Genomic DNA, 16,161 nt, shown 5'->3' with positions numbered 1-16,161 from the left:
TTGAGTCATCCTAGGGACTCAAGTTCACTATAACCAATCCCCTTAGCATAAGAAGGTAGAGCATGAATCATTTGTAGGGCCACAACCTTAGGGATCTCCTCACCATCAGGTGTAACCCATGTAAATCCTCTAGCTCCCCAGCTATCGATTGTAGCCATCATATGTATCCAATTTAGATCATCTTCAGGCTCAATATCTTATTTTTTAGCATTTTATAGGGTGGGTTCTTCTCTCTACATTAGTCTCTTCTCTGCAAGTATAGCAGTATTGCAAAGGCGTTAAATGGATGGTAGTATTAGGTCTCTAGTCAAATAGTCCACCATTACCCATTGGATGTACGTATTGGATGTATGTACCAATCACAAGGTCTACTCTAAGGATTGAGTCATCAAATTGTCGGTAGACATGGCTTTTGGACCAATCATGGACCATTTTAGCTTCATGCATAAATGGTCTTCCTAAGATCATTTCATAAGAATCAGGTTGCTTGGAAAATTCCATGACAATGAACATATGCCTCACCCAATGTTTCAACACCTTGATCTTAAGGTTACATAACCTTTGCATTGGTTTGGTAACAGTACTATCAGAGCCATTTTAACCACAATGTCCATTTTTTCTCAACATTTTTTGGTAATTATACTGACTCCTACACCACCATCAAGGACTCCCATTATTGTGATTCCCTTGGTGGTGTGACAGGTGGTAATGCGTTGGATTCATCAGTATTGAACCAATTTACTCAATGGAATTTTGACCATTGATTTGTTGTACTCATCCTCTACTTGGCTTCTTGGATCTTCTATGACTTGAGTCGGGCGAAATTCCATAGTAGGGTTGAGTCTTGTGAGTTTCCTCAAATGGTGGTAGTTCTACATTGAGTTCTCCATTTAAAAGAGCTTTCAATGCTCTGAAGAGTTTGGGATCTCCACACAAGCGCATAAGTCATCATGGTATTTATTTTAAAACCAATGAACTCCAACAATTTAGGGATGTTCAAGGGAGTACCCGTCAACTCTCTACCATATGAGGGTGCTCGTGATATTGAAATTTCCACCTCTTGAATGCGTTCAAGGTTCTCATACTTAAACATTCTCCTAAAGTGTTTAGATTCCATGCTTGGGATAGGTGATTTCTCACTGACCTTAAGGATGACACTAGGTATATCCAAGGGTTTGTGGGTTATGATAATCTTTAGGTTTTTTGGATGAACAATGTCAAAGATGTTTACTTGTTTTGGTCTTGGTTCTAACTCCTCCTAGTTATGTGTGACCATATCCCTAAGCTCATGAAGTTGTTCCAATTCTCTTATAGGGTCAGGGTATGAACCAAGTTTCTCTTTGTTTGGTTTCTTAAGGGCATGCATTCTTTCATTTGGTCTCCTTAGTTTTTGTTTGAGTGTCTCTAGTTTGCTCAAAACCAGCGTCTGTGTCCACTGAATCAAAATCCTCATCAATATCATTCACGCAAGCTGGCTCGTCAGGTGTTCCCAAGTTTACTCATTTCGTTTTCTCCGTTTTTCCTCCTTTTATGGATTTCTTTCTTCTATGGCCCCTACTTTCTTTTTGACAACATGTGTGTTTTGAGCTACGAGTCTCGTTATTGCATTCACATGTGGGTTAGGATTTCCCAAAATTGATCTCTAAGTTTGACCACCCACTCCAATCATGTTGAGAGGTGTGATAGTAGGACCATTCTGCTAATTTGTAGCCACCACTTTCCTTGGGCAATCTTTGATCCAATGATCTATGCCACAACAATTACAAGTTACAGCTCGGGTGATTGGTTTGTTTCTGATGGGACACTCAGAGACTCGATGTGGTCCCTGACAATGATAGCATTAAAGAGGCATCTCTTAATAGTAGAGTTGTTGATGTATTGACCTCTTCCTATTGGCGGCTAGTTGGTAAACTGGTTTGACTCCACCTCTTGCATCAACTGCATAGAAGTCTGGATAAAGCTCTGTGGAGTCCTCAACGACATGTGAGGCACTGTCCAAGTCAACCTCGTATTTTGGACACTCAAAAGGTTCCTCGAAACCTACTTGATTCAATGGTGTGATCCTTGGGGGTGGATATTGAGGTCCCAAGATTGTTGGAGGTAACAACACATTTTATGCATTTTAAATCCCCCTTGCAATAGGTTGTTGTGTCGCTTTCTTAGCATTGGGTTGAGGTGTTATAGTAGGCATTATGGCTTGTGGCTACTGTGATGTAACTCGTAAAGCCAGCTCCTGAGGTCTGGAAGCATTAGCAAGGGTTTGTAAACGCATGCGACAATGTGAAGCCTCATGACCATAACGTGAAGCCTTGCAATAGGTTGTTGTGCCGCTTTCTTAGCATTGGGTTGAGGTGTTATAGTAGGCATTATGGCTTGTGGCTGCTGTGATGGAACTGGTAAAGCCAACTACTGAGGTCTGGAAGCATTAGCAAGGGTTTGTAGATGCGTGCGACAGTGTGAAGCCTCATGACCATAACGTTCGCAAAAAGTATAATTTCCATTATAGCATGCTCTTAGGACTGGACACTCACTGGTAAAACGCCCTTGTCATCAAATTGAGCACCATCATTGAAGCTCTCTCCTTAGATACATATGTATGTTTTATGGAGATCTATTGGTCTTCATCCCCTCTTGGATTGCTTTCATGAAATCTGTGAAATTCATCTCTGCTAGAGTGTTATCCTTAACAAGGGGTTTAACTGTAGAATTGCCACGTCCTGACTCCATAAAGCAACAGATTTAGAATCTGACGTTTTGGCTCCCTTGACCATCATTATCTTCTAGTTGGATGACATTTATTGTGACTTCATCCCACATAGTGATCCCTCTAAAATGACCAAGCCATTACAGATCGCTTGATGTTTAAGCCCATGGATGAATCTATCAAGTAGTTGAATATTCGAATAGCATTCATGCGAAAGGCAATGAGAGTTCAAATGCTTGAGACGGCCATTACAGATCGCTTGATGTTTAAGCCCATGGATGAATCTATCAAAGCAGCTGAATATTCGAATAGCGTTCATGCGAAAGGCAATGAGAGTTGTTTAAGCCCATGGATGAATCTATCAAAGCAGCTGAATATTCGAATAGCATTCATGCGAAAGGCAATGAGAGTTCAAATGCTTGAGACGGCTAATGAAATCTATAACCGACTCCTCTTCTTCTCTCTCAGCTTTATGTAGCTATGAAGCTACACCCCATAAGACTCCTTCACACACAAATTTCTTCAAGAACAATCTCCTAAGAGCGGTGAAGTTCAAGCGTTCCTCAACCTTGAGAGTTCTATACCAATCCCTAGCCTTACCGTCTAATGTTAAACTAAAGGCATTGGTCTTGGAAATCTCATTTCGTTCTCCTAGCGCCTCACAAACTTGATCAAATACCTCCAAATATCTCCCAGGATCACCATCTATAGTGAATTTATGAGTTATCTTGGATATCTGGGCAGCCATGGCTACATCGACGACCATCTCTCACAAGGTGCTATGATCTCTACTACTGCTCTTCCCAGGGCCTGTGCAAAAGCAACTGGGTCTGTGGGTAGAGATGTTGTGTGGATGTGCTACATACGGTATGTGTCCTACTGGTGCCCCAATAGGTGCTTTAATCCTGTGGGCATTAGGTGCAGCCGATCTCGCATCAAGAGTTGGTAGCACACTCACTCAAGGGAAGGGATGTTTCATGGGTGCACTAGAATAAGATGTGACCCCTCTAGGAATGGCAATACTAGATATGCCAAGTGCAGGGGAGTCCATGTGTGAAGTGGTGGTGGGTACTCTGGTAACTATGGGCATGTGGCTCAAAGGTAATAATGCATCAGTCATCATAGGTGCCATAGTTGGTGGTGTGGTGCTTACCACCACTGAATGAGGCAATGTACTAGTAGTGTCTTGGGTGGGGACAACTCTAGGATCTAAGAAGGTGAAGCTCATGCTAGTATGCTCTTGAGTCCCTGCATGGCCTTATGGGTTAGAAGATGTGGATTGGTCTATGGTATAGCCAGGTGATACTACAAAAATAGGATCCATTGGGCTCACAGGAGGTGTTACCATTTTGCTCATTGTGGAAATTCTTGCTTTGGATGTCCCGAATTGTGCCATAGGTCTTTGGATCCTTTTATATTCAATGATCCTATGTATATAATCGCAGATGCATACATAGGATCATTGATGATGTGGATGAACGATTGTAGATGCCCTACAATTTTCTGTCCTCTGATGTGACCCCAGATACTGATTGGACAATTCCTTCCCAACAAACACCACATACATGCGTTTGTGTATGTGTGCACTCGACTGTGTGTGTATGTGTAAGTGTGCACATATATGTGCATGTGAGTGTATGCGTATGTGTATGCACATGTGTGAATGTCTTTGTGTGCATGTGTGTGTATTAAGCCTTTAAGATTTAAGCTTATTTAAAGCTATATAGCTTACTAGTCCCCCAACCCACGTGCCACATGCTACCCTCTACCCTCTCTGTTGTTGGCTTTTACATAGCTGCCCCCTGGTGTGTACATTGCTGTTGACACGTGGTAGAGGAGAAATGTATGCTTAATAGAATATATGTGTGTGTGTGTGTGTGTGTGTGTGTGTGTGTGTGTGTATGTATAATATATATATATATATATATATATATATATATATATATATCATATATTGTAATAGAAGTAGAATTTTAAACTTTAATACATATATATTCATATTTATATTAATATTTAGTATTATTATTCAATATAATTATTATGAATATTAATATTAATTACTAAGAGTAAATATCTAAATTAACATTTAATATTTATATATTAAGTACTAAATGATCATTTTTTAAAAAACATAAGTCATCATCACAATCAAAGAGATGGATGGTATACTGGCTCGTTCACTCCCCAAGATGTGTAGGGATGTTTTCTCCAATTCCCAATAATGCATCATAAGTTGCACTCATACCCTCTCTTTAATTTTTTTAACTTTTTTTTTTTGCATTCCAGTTCATGCCCTCCCTAAACCTCCAAAGTTGCACTGTTGCCCTCTCTTCAATTTGCTTCTTTTTTTGCATTCTAGCTTCATGCCCTCCCTAAACCTCCAAAGGCATGCCTAAATCTCCAAAAGGTTTTGTGTCAAATTCTAGGGGGGATTTGGTAGCCTGGTGAAATTGGTCCATAGTATAATAGATAGATAGACGTGTGTTTAGACTCATGGGGGGGGGGAAATAACTAATCTCTGCTCACACAAAATGCAAATATCCCAACTACTTGTAGATACTGTCAATGCCCACTAAATGCAACCAAGATGGCTACTAATAGATTACTGACGAAGGAAACCTACAAAGTGTATGAAAAATGGTAAAGTGTAGAGTATAGAAATGTTACTTAGCAAGAATGTAGAAATTGATGATATTTTTGAAGCTATTAATAATGAGCTCAAAAGATGAAATGCTGATGATGATGATGGGGTCCCATTTGCACACCAAATGCTGTTGATGTTGGGTGGAAAACCCAAAATAGAACAAAAGCAGATCGAAATGACACTCCCCTGGATGTTTATGAAAACCTTATAGCATGCGAATGAGCCCCGAAATGCACCCAAACCACGTTTCAAAATGCTTCAAAACACACAAAAACTTCGAAAGAAGGAAAAAGCACCCCAACCCATTATTAGCCAATGGCCACACATCACTACCATAGAAATGGCTATTGTGAGAACTCAAGTTGAAAGATTTGAGCAAAAAAAGTGAGAAATTTATGTGCATGTGATGACTTGATTAACGAAGGGAAAGTGTTGAGTTGTAGCAAGAACTGAGTGACCAAAAACAAAACATGTGTTGCTTGTAACAAGCTTAGGTTTATCCCTTTCCCAAGATGGAGGAAAGGTGAGGTTATGAAGTCCAAATTTTAGTTCTTCAGGTTGTGGATTCGAACACTTGGAATCTCTACAAAATTCTGAAATATGCAGGGAAGTCAAGAATAGTAGGACTTATTCATGATCTCCTTACTATAAATATTCTATTCCATTCTCCTATGTAAATGTCTTAACTATTTAATATTCTAAAATATGGAGCTTTTTTATTTGTTAATTGTTGCTCCTCAGCTATTGAATATACCATTGACCATTAATCAAAAGGGAAGATTAGAAAGGAAGGGATTGTTAGAAGGGGATATTCTTGAGTATTGACATTGATCAAAAGGAAAGGGTATATTCTTGATTATTGACCATTGTGACTAGAAGGGAAGGGTTTATTCCTAGATGTTATGAATTTTGGACTTAGTGTGTGTGTTTAGATATTGATCTCAACCAGTGCGGATATGGAGATGCAATGCCAGGATGATGCCTCCACAATCATACCATTGAGATGGTTGATATGCCACCATTAGTATCTATAGGCTGTATGGACAACCACTTTGGTTGACTATAAGTATGGCATAGTTATAATGCCAGCTCATATATAGTCAGGTTCACATTCTATATTTTAGTAGTAGAGTACGTTCCCTTATGATATGTACAATCCATCTCTCTATTATGTGCTTATTTATCTATTCTTGTGTGTGTGTGTGTGTGTGTGTGTGTGTGTGTGAAGAAGAAAGCTTGCAAAGAGCTCAAGCTCACCCACTCCTCTGCATTCTTCTTATTTATCTATTCTTGTGTGTGTGAAGAAGAAAGCTTGCAAAAAGCTCAAGCTCACCCACTCTTCTGCATTCTTCTCATGGTATATCAGAGCACTGGTTTGAGTAACAAGTTTAAGAGGCAAGTAAGAGGAAACAAAAGGAAGTAATACACATGTATGGGTATCTCCATCTCTTTCCCTTTGATTCAAAGGCAAATCTCTATAGGTAGCTATTGCTAGTTAAGGCAACAAAAGTAGGCATATCAAGAGGGGACGTTGTCATATCTTGGAGATTCCTCTTTGGTGAATCAAAAGCACAGTGTATACCGTGCTTTTTGTTGAAGGGTATTTTTATCATTCTTTTGGCCATCTGGAATCATTTCAGACCTTCTTTTTGCCTTGCAAGGTTTTTCGTAGAAGATACTGTATATTATGTATAATGCTTGAAAGGTCTTTTAATTTGTTATTTTGGCCATCCAGACTCATTTCAGACCCCATTTTAGCCTTGCAAGGTTTTTGCAGATACTCTATAGAAGTGTGGATAGTGAGACTTTTTAGAGTATATGACAAAAGAAGATACTTGTTGGGATGAGCAAATACAAAGATAAATCTTGAAAAATGCAGTCAATAAATTATGTTCAAAGTCGTGTAATCTAGATTTAGTAAAAGTATAGTTTTATTTTTAACTAACTAATTTCAAAGCTTTGTAATATTCGGATTTCATCAATGGATAACAAAAGTGCTTACACACTTTTTTATAAACACATAATTAATATATATGTGTACATGTATATACATATATTTATACATATTATAAATATACACTTTCATGTGGATGGAGAGCTTGGTAGGCGGGGGGGGGGTGTCACTCATAAATACGTAAGCATAGCATGTGGGTTTAATTGAAGGGATTTTTAAAATCCCTTTTTCACACATTTTTTACATACAAAAGGGTACCATTTAAAGGGGAGGTTGAATAGAAAAAGGGTATGTTTTATTCATGAAAAATTCATAGATAAGGGATTTGAAAAATAGGCCTTGAACGCATGTGACACAAAGGGTTTACTTATAGTGAATCCCCCAGGTGGAGAGGCACACTCTTAAAAAATAACAAGACCCAAGGAATATGCCCTTCCTTGGAAGACTACCTTTATTCTTATAAACATATTACCATAGATTTGTGAGTTTGATTTGTGTAACTCGATTCTCATAGTTTATTGTATTTCAAGAAGTTTGATTTATTTACTTGGGTTCTCCTTGGAATATCTACTATGGGTAGCCTACCACTATAAACCTTTAAGGAATTATAAGAGATATAGCCACCAAGCGCATACACCAACCACATAAGCAGTTGCATTATCAAATCCACCAAGCACATAAGCAGTCACATTATCAAATCCACCAAGCACATACACCAACCACATAAGTAGTCGCATTATCAAATCCACCAAGAAGCTTCCCATAGGCTTGACTATGGAAAATGGGTGGTATGATATGAGTGCAAGATAAGGCACATATGTTGTTGTAATATGCGTGGAGCTTGATCACAAGACAAAAGAACTTGATGCAAGAGAGATGGATGATATTGAATTACTTACTATTGCAAACCCAAGGTTACAAACTGATAGTGTATGCCCACCCATGCGCTCTGGGAAGGAGCTTTGATGTGATCTAAGTAGACTTAGGACAAAGGATGTCATGCACATATAAGGGCATACAAACACAATGAAGATAGATCTAAACTCAATGATGTTGATATAACTATGAAGATTGCCAAACTAGTCTATAGTGTCCAAGGTTAGTCATATTGTAGGTTGGTCTATGTTGGCTATGACTTGTCTTGAAGCGACCACATTGCCTGATTGGGACGACCATATTAGACTACAATATATACTTGTGCGGTCCTTGTTGCAGCTTCTAGACCCATTCAAGGTTGTTTGGGCACCCATTTAGGCCTTGGACAGAGGATGCCATGCACATATAAGGGCATATAAATGCAATGAAGATAGATCTAAACTCAATGATGTTGATATAACTATGAAGACTGCCAAACTAGTTTATAGTTTCCAGGGTTAGTCATATCATAGGTTAGTCTATGTTGGCCATGACTCACCTTGAAGTGACCACATCACTCGATTGGGACGACCATATTAGACTACAATATATACTTGCGGTCCTTGTTGCATCTTCTAGACCGATTCAAGGTTCTCTGGGTAACCATTTAGGCCTTTAACATAAGGACAAGGTGTCTCGAGAAGATCTCCTTGTACCTAAGAGTGCGGCATGGCTGATCAGCCAAACTTATATGCGTTCTACTTAACATGGTTCCGAGCGTACAAAAGTTGTCTCCTTATCATCTGGCCACACATGGCCAACATGCCAACATCTAATTTCTAAACTCAGGACTGGCGGCGGCAAACACCCATGTGCTCAAAATAATGGCTACTCCTCATACAAGGGGCCTTACAAATCAGAGCAACCTACAATCACTCGCACAGTGATAGTGACAAGGGTGGAGCATTGATTTCCAATCTTTGCTGCATTGAGAAAGTCTTCCAAGCATATCCTTATGCATGCTAATTAGATAAAAAATACAAATGCTTAATTTGATGCAAGAAGCATGTAATTCTAGATGAGCATAAGAGGTAAACAAGCCATCAGCTCCTCCAACACTTTGTTTGTTTCAGTAAGCATAGCCGATCTTGCAATATCTACTAAAAGCGTTGTGTTTATATACTTACAAACTGTAGTGCTATCAATCTTGGCAAAAAACTTCTATGATGGGCCTCCTTTAACACATGTGTGGCCCACATCCCAAGTACATCAAGAGAAAGGAAGAGAGAAACATGTGAACCTAAAATAAGCAAGGGAAAGGGTGTTGGGGTTGATGTGGAGAAAGAAAGAAAGAAATAGTAAACATCTACTATGGGCCTATCAAATCAAAGTGATACAATAATGTCCATGTCATATCTCATCATCATGGAACAAAAAAAAAAGAACAAATCAAAACTCTCTCACTGGAGAGAATGAAACCTAAAATGAAACTAAACACTCATGTTGCTCAGAGGCTTGAAGCAAGCCCGTTGAGAAGCTCCACAGCTCTAAGAAAAAGAAAAATTAACCAAGATAGTAGCAAACAAGCATGATATATTTTAAAAAAGGTATATTTGGGGGGATCCATGCCTTAGCACTATCTCACATTGGGTCTTAAAGACCCTTGTCAGGTGGGATCAATGTGTGAAAATAGATTTTGTTGGTTTTCCACTGTCGGATCCTAAAGTAAACTAGGGTTTTTGACAAGAAGTAAACTTGGGGGGGTATGATTGTGGATTTCAGAGAGTGAAAAGGTAAACTAGGCTACTTTGTTGGTAAACTAGGGAAATTAGGAATCTAAGGATGGTAAACAAGGAAAATAAGTAAAGTAAGGATGGTAAACTAGGCAAATGGGAATCTGACACCGGGGATATAGACATTCTTTTTGGCAATTTTTGGACAAAAAAAGGATACATGAATTGCTACTAGCCCTATTTTCCATTTAATATTTGAATCTTAAAAACATGCATGGAGGCCTAGTTTACCATCCCTAATTTAGTAATTATTTAAAATTTATATTTCTTATTTTAGTAATTCTTAGTTTACTCTTTCAAGTTTACTAGACTCTATTGCCTAGTTTACCACCTTTCCTAATTTACTAATGTTTTTTTGTCAGCAACTCTATCTACTTTTTGTAGACAACCTTAGTATTTATAAGGAGAGACCTATAAATTTAATCGGGTTTTTGTAAGCTTCGGAGACGAAAGAACTTGGGCAACTATCGTTTAGCTATTTTTGCTACAGTGAAGCCATGTCATGTCGTTGCCTCCTCCTTGGGACCGGCACGACAGATGCTTCGGATAGAATATTATTATGGATATCAATATAATCTGATGGAGGTCATGTCAGGAGGTCAACATATAGTATTCAAATTCCACCATTAGTATTGTAAATTGTAATGCGCAACCTTACAAAAACCACCAACGCACATGGAAGACGACAGGCGTCAACAGACGAAGCATGGGGGACGTCCAGAGTGACGCCACGCATCATGCATAGCAGGTAAGGGCAACAACACACACACACATACACACACGCAGAGAGAGAGAGAGAGAGATGCTTCCCTTGCAGACCACCAAGCCTGATGGCCCCCATCCATCCATCTGCATCGTTCCCCCATCGCTTCATGTAGAGCAGGCTTTTAGAACACACATTGCCTCCCCTCTCCTCAGAGCCCCCATCAGAGCTCGTGGCAGCCGGGTTTTTGTTTCTTGCTCGTCTCAGCTGCAGACAACATCACCCAAGGTAGAAGATGTTGTAATCGTCGGGGGAGGAATCGCTGGCATTGCCACCGCCGTTGCCCTCCATAAGTATGCCAGCCCTCCATCTATGGCCATGGCCGTACAAAAATTTTTTTTTGGCATCATGACACTGAATCTCCTGCAACTTTACCAGACAATATCGGCACATTTTACTGTCACACCATAAGCTCTCCTTTTCCATGCATCTTAGTTAGACAACATGCACACATTATTACCATGGCTGTACAACTTTTTGCAAGGGAGGGAGAGCATCCTGCCACTCTGCCATGGCCATAGCCATTATATAGGCATCATTCAGATGTACAGATGTACATGCATATGGGTTTTGGACATACATGCCCTGTTTGATTTTGGAGTGAGGTGTGAGCTTTGATTTTTCTTGCTGCATCAAATGCTGCAGGTCGGGAATAAAGCCCACAGTGCTGGAGCAGTCCCCATCTCTCAGGATAACAGGGACGGCCCTTGCTGTCTGGACCAATGGATGGCGTGCTCTGGAAGCACTTGGATTGGCAGATGGTCTGAGAGAGAGATTTGTACACCTTTCTGGGTGCGATTACACTCCATGTCTTTACCTTATCTACTCTAGCATTCCTCCAGTTGTAGTAACATTCAAATGGGATGACTCAAAGCTTTTCGTTGGCTCTTATGCAGATTTGAGTTCTACACAAGCGAGGACAAATGTCTGTCAAGCTTGAATTTTTCAAGTGGAAACAAGTAAGTTAAGTCTGAAGTGCTTGCAGTTCTTGAAGGCTCATGCACTGTGCAATGCTTTTCATTGCTTAGACTGAGACTGGGCTCTCAACCAACCCCTACCGGTCAAGTGAGGCCCCATCCCAGGGGCCCATTGTCAATGGACAGGGAATTTCGACTGTCCAGCTCTTCCTGTCCAACCCATAGGCAGGGGAAGGTTTTGTATCCAGCCTGAATGTGAGATACGTAAAAGTCTATTTGCATATGTGAGCTTGACTCTTGCAACTAAATGCATTGCTCTTTGGTAGGCATGTTGAGCTTCGTGGGGTGGACAGGCGTGTGTTGCTTGAAACCCTAACCAATGCACTGCCACCTGGTATCATCTCCTATGACTCACGCGTGACGAAACTACACAAAATAAATGGAGGTTACACTGAAGTTGAGCTTAAGAATGGATCTACCCTACAGACAAAGGTCTCTCTCTCTCTCTCTCTCTCTCGTTCTTTTTGGGCTGCATACAGGTCATGGCTGTACAGACACCTGTTGCGCTCCTCTTTTTTCTACAGGATCACTTGTGATGTCTGGAGGAAATGCATGGCATTCTCTCTATGTGCTGTCCCCAGAACTGACCATAAAACAACCCCTTTCCATGTACATCATCTCAACGCTCAGATGCACACACCATTCTAGGGTTCCTAGTAGGGTTAGGGTTAAGCAGAGGAAGCAGCCTATGCTGTGAGTCTTACCTAACTAGTAAAAGGAAAAAATTGAGCTAGGCAGGGTGCCCAAAAAATGTAGAGCATGTGAATCACAATGTTAGTGTGCCTCAAGTTCTTGAAGAGCAGATAGCCTGTCTCTGACTTTCTTGTTTGTTGGGTTTTTCAGGTTCTCATTGGATGTGATGGCATCGGTTCAGTCGTGGCGAAAGACCTGGGGTTAAGTGAGGCACATTATGCTGGTTACATTGGAATAAGGGGACTAGCTATATTCCCAGATGGACATAAATTCCCAAATCTGTTGAAACAGACACTAGGGCGGGGTGTTCGGATAGGTTGCCTGCCACTGGATTCCAACAGAGTTTATTGGTTTCTTGTATTCAATGATCCTCCAGGTTTGGACAATATTTCTACTCCTCTGCCTCTCTCTTTGCAATCATGGCCCGAGCTGTGGGCCAGATACAGATCCTCTCAGTATCTGGGAACTTGGTCTATGGTTTTTGAGTCGTAGTCACATGGAATGGGAATGGAAACGGAAATGGCTGATGTCTGTGCAACAGAAACAGCCCTGAAACCCAAAAATGGAAATTTCAGGAAACTGGTGGAAGTCAATGCTCCACTGTTGGTTTTGGGTTCATTTGATGGCATTTAGGCATGTTAGAACTCCAAGCTCCATTTTTGTGTGCCCGGCTTGGAGGGGCAGGTATGCTTGTTTAGCCGGGACACCCAGTCACACAACATTGAGGGTGGAACATTGATTTCAAATAAGAACTCTGTGGGAGCCTTGTCTGTACAAGAAGGCAACAAGTTTTTTCTCAAAGGAAGAAAAGCACAGATATGTGGTTGCCTTCTGGTCAAGTGTAGAGCTGCATTCATTCTTGTCTTTTAGAGCTTTCACTTCTTGGCTATTGACTTACCCACTTGCAATTGCTTTATTGCAGGTACCAAAGTCTCGGATCCCAATCTTATCAAAGAAGAGGCTTTACGACTAGTTCAAGGCTGGCCAGAGATGGTGGTAGATGTGATCAAGAGATCCTCACCAGAGACATTGAGCAGGTCAGCGATCTCTGATCGATGGATGTGGCCATGGATGGGCCCAAAGCTGCATAGATATGGAGTGACGGTAGCAGGCGACGCGATGCACCCTGTCACCCCGAACCTCGCTCAGGGGGGATGTAGTGCTCTTGAGGATGGGGTGGTCTTGGCTCGTGTGCTGTCCAAAACATTGAAAAGTCTCTCGGGCCAGAACCTTCCTATCAATGAGGAGATGATGAGAATTGAGCTTGCTTTGGACGAGTACACCAAACAGAGACAGCAGCGGATGTTTCCAGTAGCAGTGCAAGCATATGCCATTGGTCGAATACTGCAGATTGAAGGCGAGCCCTTCAGCTCTGTGCGTGATGCTCTACTGCCTCAAGTTTTGACAGTGGACAGCTTTATTGAACACTCCCTCTATGATGTTGGGGTACTAGCATGACAGCACCCACCAAGAGCTCCTTCCCTGGATGCCAAATAAATGCTCAGAGGACATTACAATGAGCTCAGAGTAGATTGGCTTTTATTTCACTTTACTATGGACACTTATATTAAGCTGTCATCGCTAAGCTGTCATCGCATGGTTGAACTCATCCTTATAGCGATTTACCAAAATGTATGCCAAGCAATCAACCTCCATGATTGCATTCATAATGGGTGTTCCAAGTTTTTCAAGTGTTCAATGAAGTTGCATGGTATGTATCTACCAAGCAAATGCTCATCACACAAATGTTGATAACTGAAAATATATTGAGATTGGCCATGTTCAATCTATGATTGAAACCACCACCATGGGCCAAGCCTGAAGAGCTACAAAGCTTCTTCTTTCTGCTATGTGAATGCGCAGATTTCAAAGCATGTTAACGTACTTATTGAGATACGATGTGATTACCCTAATCAACAAAATATAATTTTTTTTTTTGGGTTCACCATGCATTTTGCATTTGTATATCCAGGTACTTGTACTTGGTACTCTAGTCTCTTAGAAAAGTCCATAGTGTACTACTATGGACTTTATACACCTGAGTATCCTCATAAACGTATCCAAGTGTGGTTCCTTGGAGCCTAAATAAACCAACTTGCCAATCTGATAGCATAGGTCAAATCTGGCCCGATGATGGTCATTTAGATCAAACTTTCTACAATTTCTACAATGTGCATGTACATAGTAGGGTCCTCCAAAAATGATCACCTGTATTTGAAGCCACTTTTATATTTTACTCTAATGGCATTGAGATTGGCTTACAACCTATCATCCCATACTTGGATAGCATATTTAAAGCATATTGCCTTTGTAAAAGTCAAGTTCTATCACGTGATCTAAACAAGCTTTCATTTATTGATCCATATTCACACAACAATTGAGAGGAAAATTTTCTTTGCTTGTTGAAAGGAAATAAACACAAGAAACTTATTGTTCAAAAAAAACATTGTTTCAACTATCAAAAAAATTAGGAAAATTGATTTCATTCCTCATCAACACGGAAACAAGGATGTAATTAGAAGTGCATCTACTTATATAGTCACGCAAGATAGTTGGGAAATAAGAAAATTTAATTTTGATTCCTCATTAACACAGATACAAAAATGTAATTAGAAGTACATATGCCAAAATTTTGAGAGTGATTGTCAGGGACAAGTTGGATGCTTTGATCGTCTCCGATAGATTCTTGCACATTAGCATATTAATTAACATTAGACATTGATGCTTTGATTGTCGAATATAGAAGAAGTATCCAATGGATCCTTGCACATCAGCATGTTAATCAACATTAGATTGATATTGAAGTTAATCCGTTTAACTATAAGAATGCTCCTTTTGTGTATTTGGGTGTGAGTGTCAAAAGAAAATAAAGGCCATTTGGCCGAATGCATGGTGGACCAATTTCAAATATCTTGTTGGGCGGTGGGGATTCTGGTACTTCAAGGCTTTGTTGAACCTTGTCAAGATGCTAACATCGACTTGAATTGTCCTATATGGTTTGTAAAAGGACAGGAAGGCATAATAAAATATGTAGGACTCACCAACTGTGGCAAGGTAATTTCACTTTATTGGGGGGTGCATTTTGGCCTCTGCTTGGCGATTTGACTTTGAACTCTTATGCCACTGGTGCATTTTGGCCTTCGATAACTTGACTTTGAGTCAAATGCTTACCTGGTGGCTTTCCCCTGTTGCTATGCTTTAAGCAAAGGTGACTTTAGATTTATTATGGGTCCCTACATCATCTTAACAAGCTTGGTTGTGGCACAGGTTAGGAATGAGGCTTTGATGGTCTTTGGGCCTTCTTATGAGGGAACAATCCTTGCACTGTGCTCATCATTGGGATTTCGCGTAAAGCTGAAGAAGATGGTAGTTCTTGGATTTTCTTTTGGAGATGTTCCTGCTTGTACACGATCCATGTGAGCTCTATCTTTGCCTTCCCCTTATCTTTCTTTTTAGGTATCTATACCAACTTTGGTGTGACTTGTTGATGCATGGTCCTTGAGCATAATGATGATTTTGTTATCCTTTCTTTTATCACTCTAGGAGGATTGATTATATGTGTGGATTGTACCCTTGGCACACCCAGATTTAGCTTCTTCCTTGGTAGTATCGTTGGGCTATTAGTGACCTCTGTGTGTGGTCACCCATCCTTGCACTACTGGATTATTTCTCCCTGGCTTAGGGATCCACACCATCTTGTTATCAACTTTCGTCAGCATTTTGGGGATACTCTCCTTTAGAATCCATACATGTTTTGGCTTTTTGTTCTTGGACTTTA

General features: G+C 40.3%; 1 protein-coding gene across 2 annotated transcripts; it reads left to right on the top strand.

Moving 5' to 3' along the window:
* The first annotated feature begins 10,398 nt into the window (after nt 1–10,398).
* On the top strand, nt 10,399–14,109 carry LOC147615567 (monooxygenase 2-like). Of its 2 annotated transcripts, none has more exons than XM_086779675.1 (6): nt 10,399–10,698; nt 11,359–11,505; nt 11,610–11,672; nt 11,957–12,122; nt 12,534–12,759; nt 13,306–14,109. In XM_086779675.1, exons 1-6 carry the CDS (start codon nt 10,595–10,597, stop codon nt 13,839–13,841), a joined length of 1,242 nt encoding a protein of 413 aa, XP_086635801.1. In that variant the 5' UTR covers nt 10,399–10,594; the 3' UTR covers nt 13,842–14,109. The 2 variants fall into 2 exon arrangements, with proteins under 2 accessions (XP_086635801.1, XP_086635800.1); XM_086779674.1 differs by having other exon boundaries at nt 10,638–11,006.
* The last annotated feature ends 2,052 nt before the right edge of the window (nt 14,110–16,161 follow it).

Source organism: Cibotium barometz, chromosome 40 (assembly GCF_041138505.1).
Source record: "Cibotium barometz isolate CiBa-2024 chromosome 40, ASM4113850v1, whole genome shotgun sequence".
NCBI lineage: Eukaryota > Viridiplantae > Streptophyta > Polypodiopsida > Cyatheales > Cibotiaceae > Cibotium > Cibotium barometz.
The sequence above is the reverse complement of the archived record's forward strand: the minus strand, read 5'-3'. Positions and strand labels throughout refer to the sequence as shown.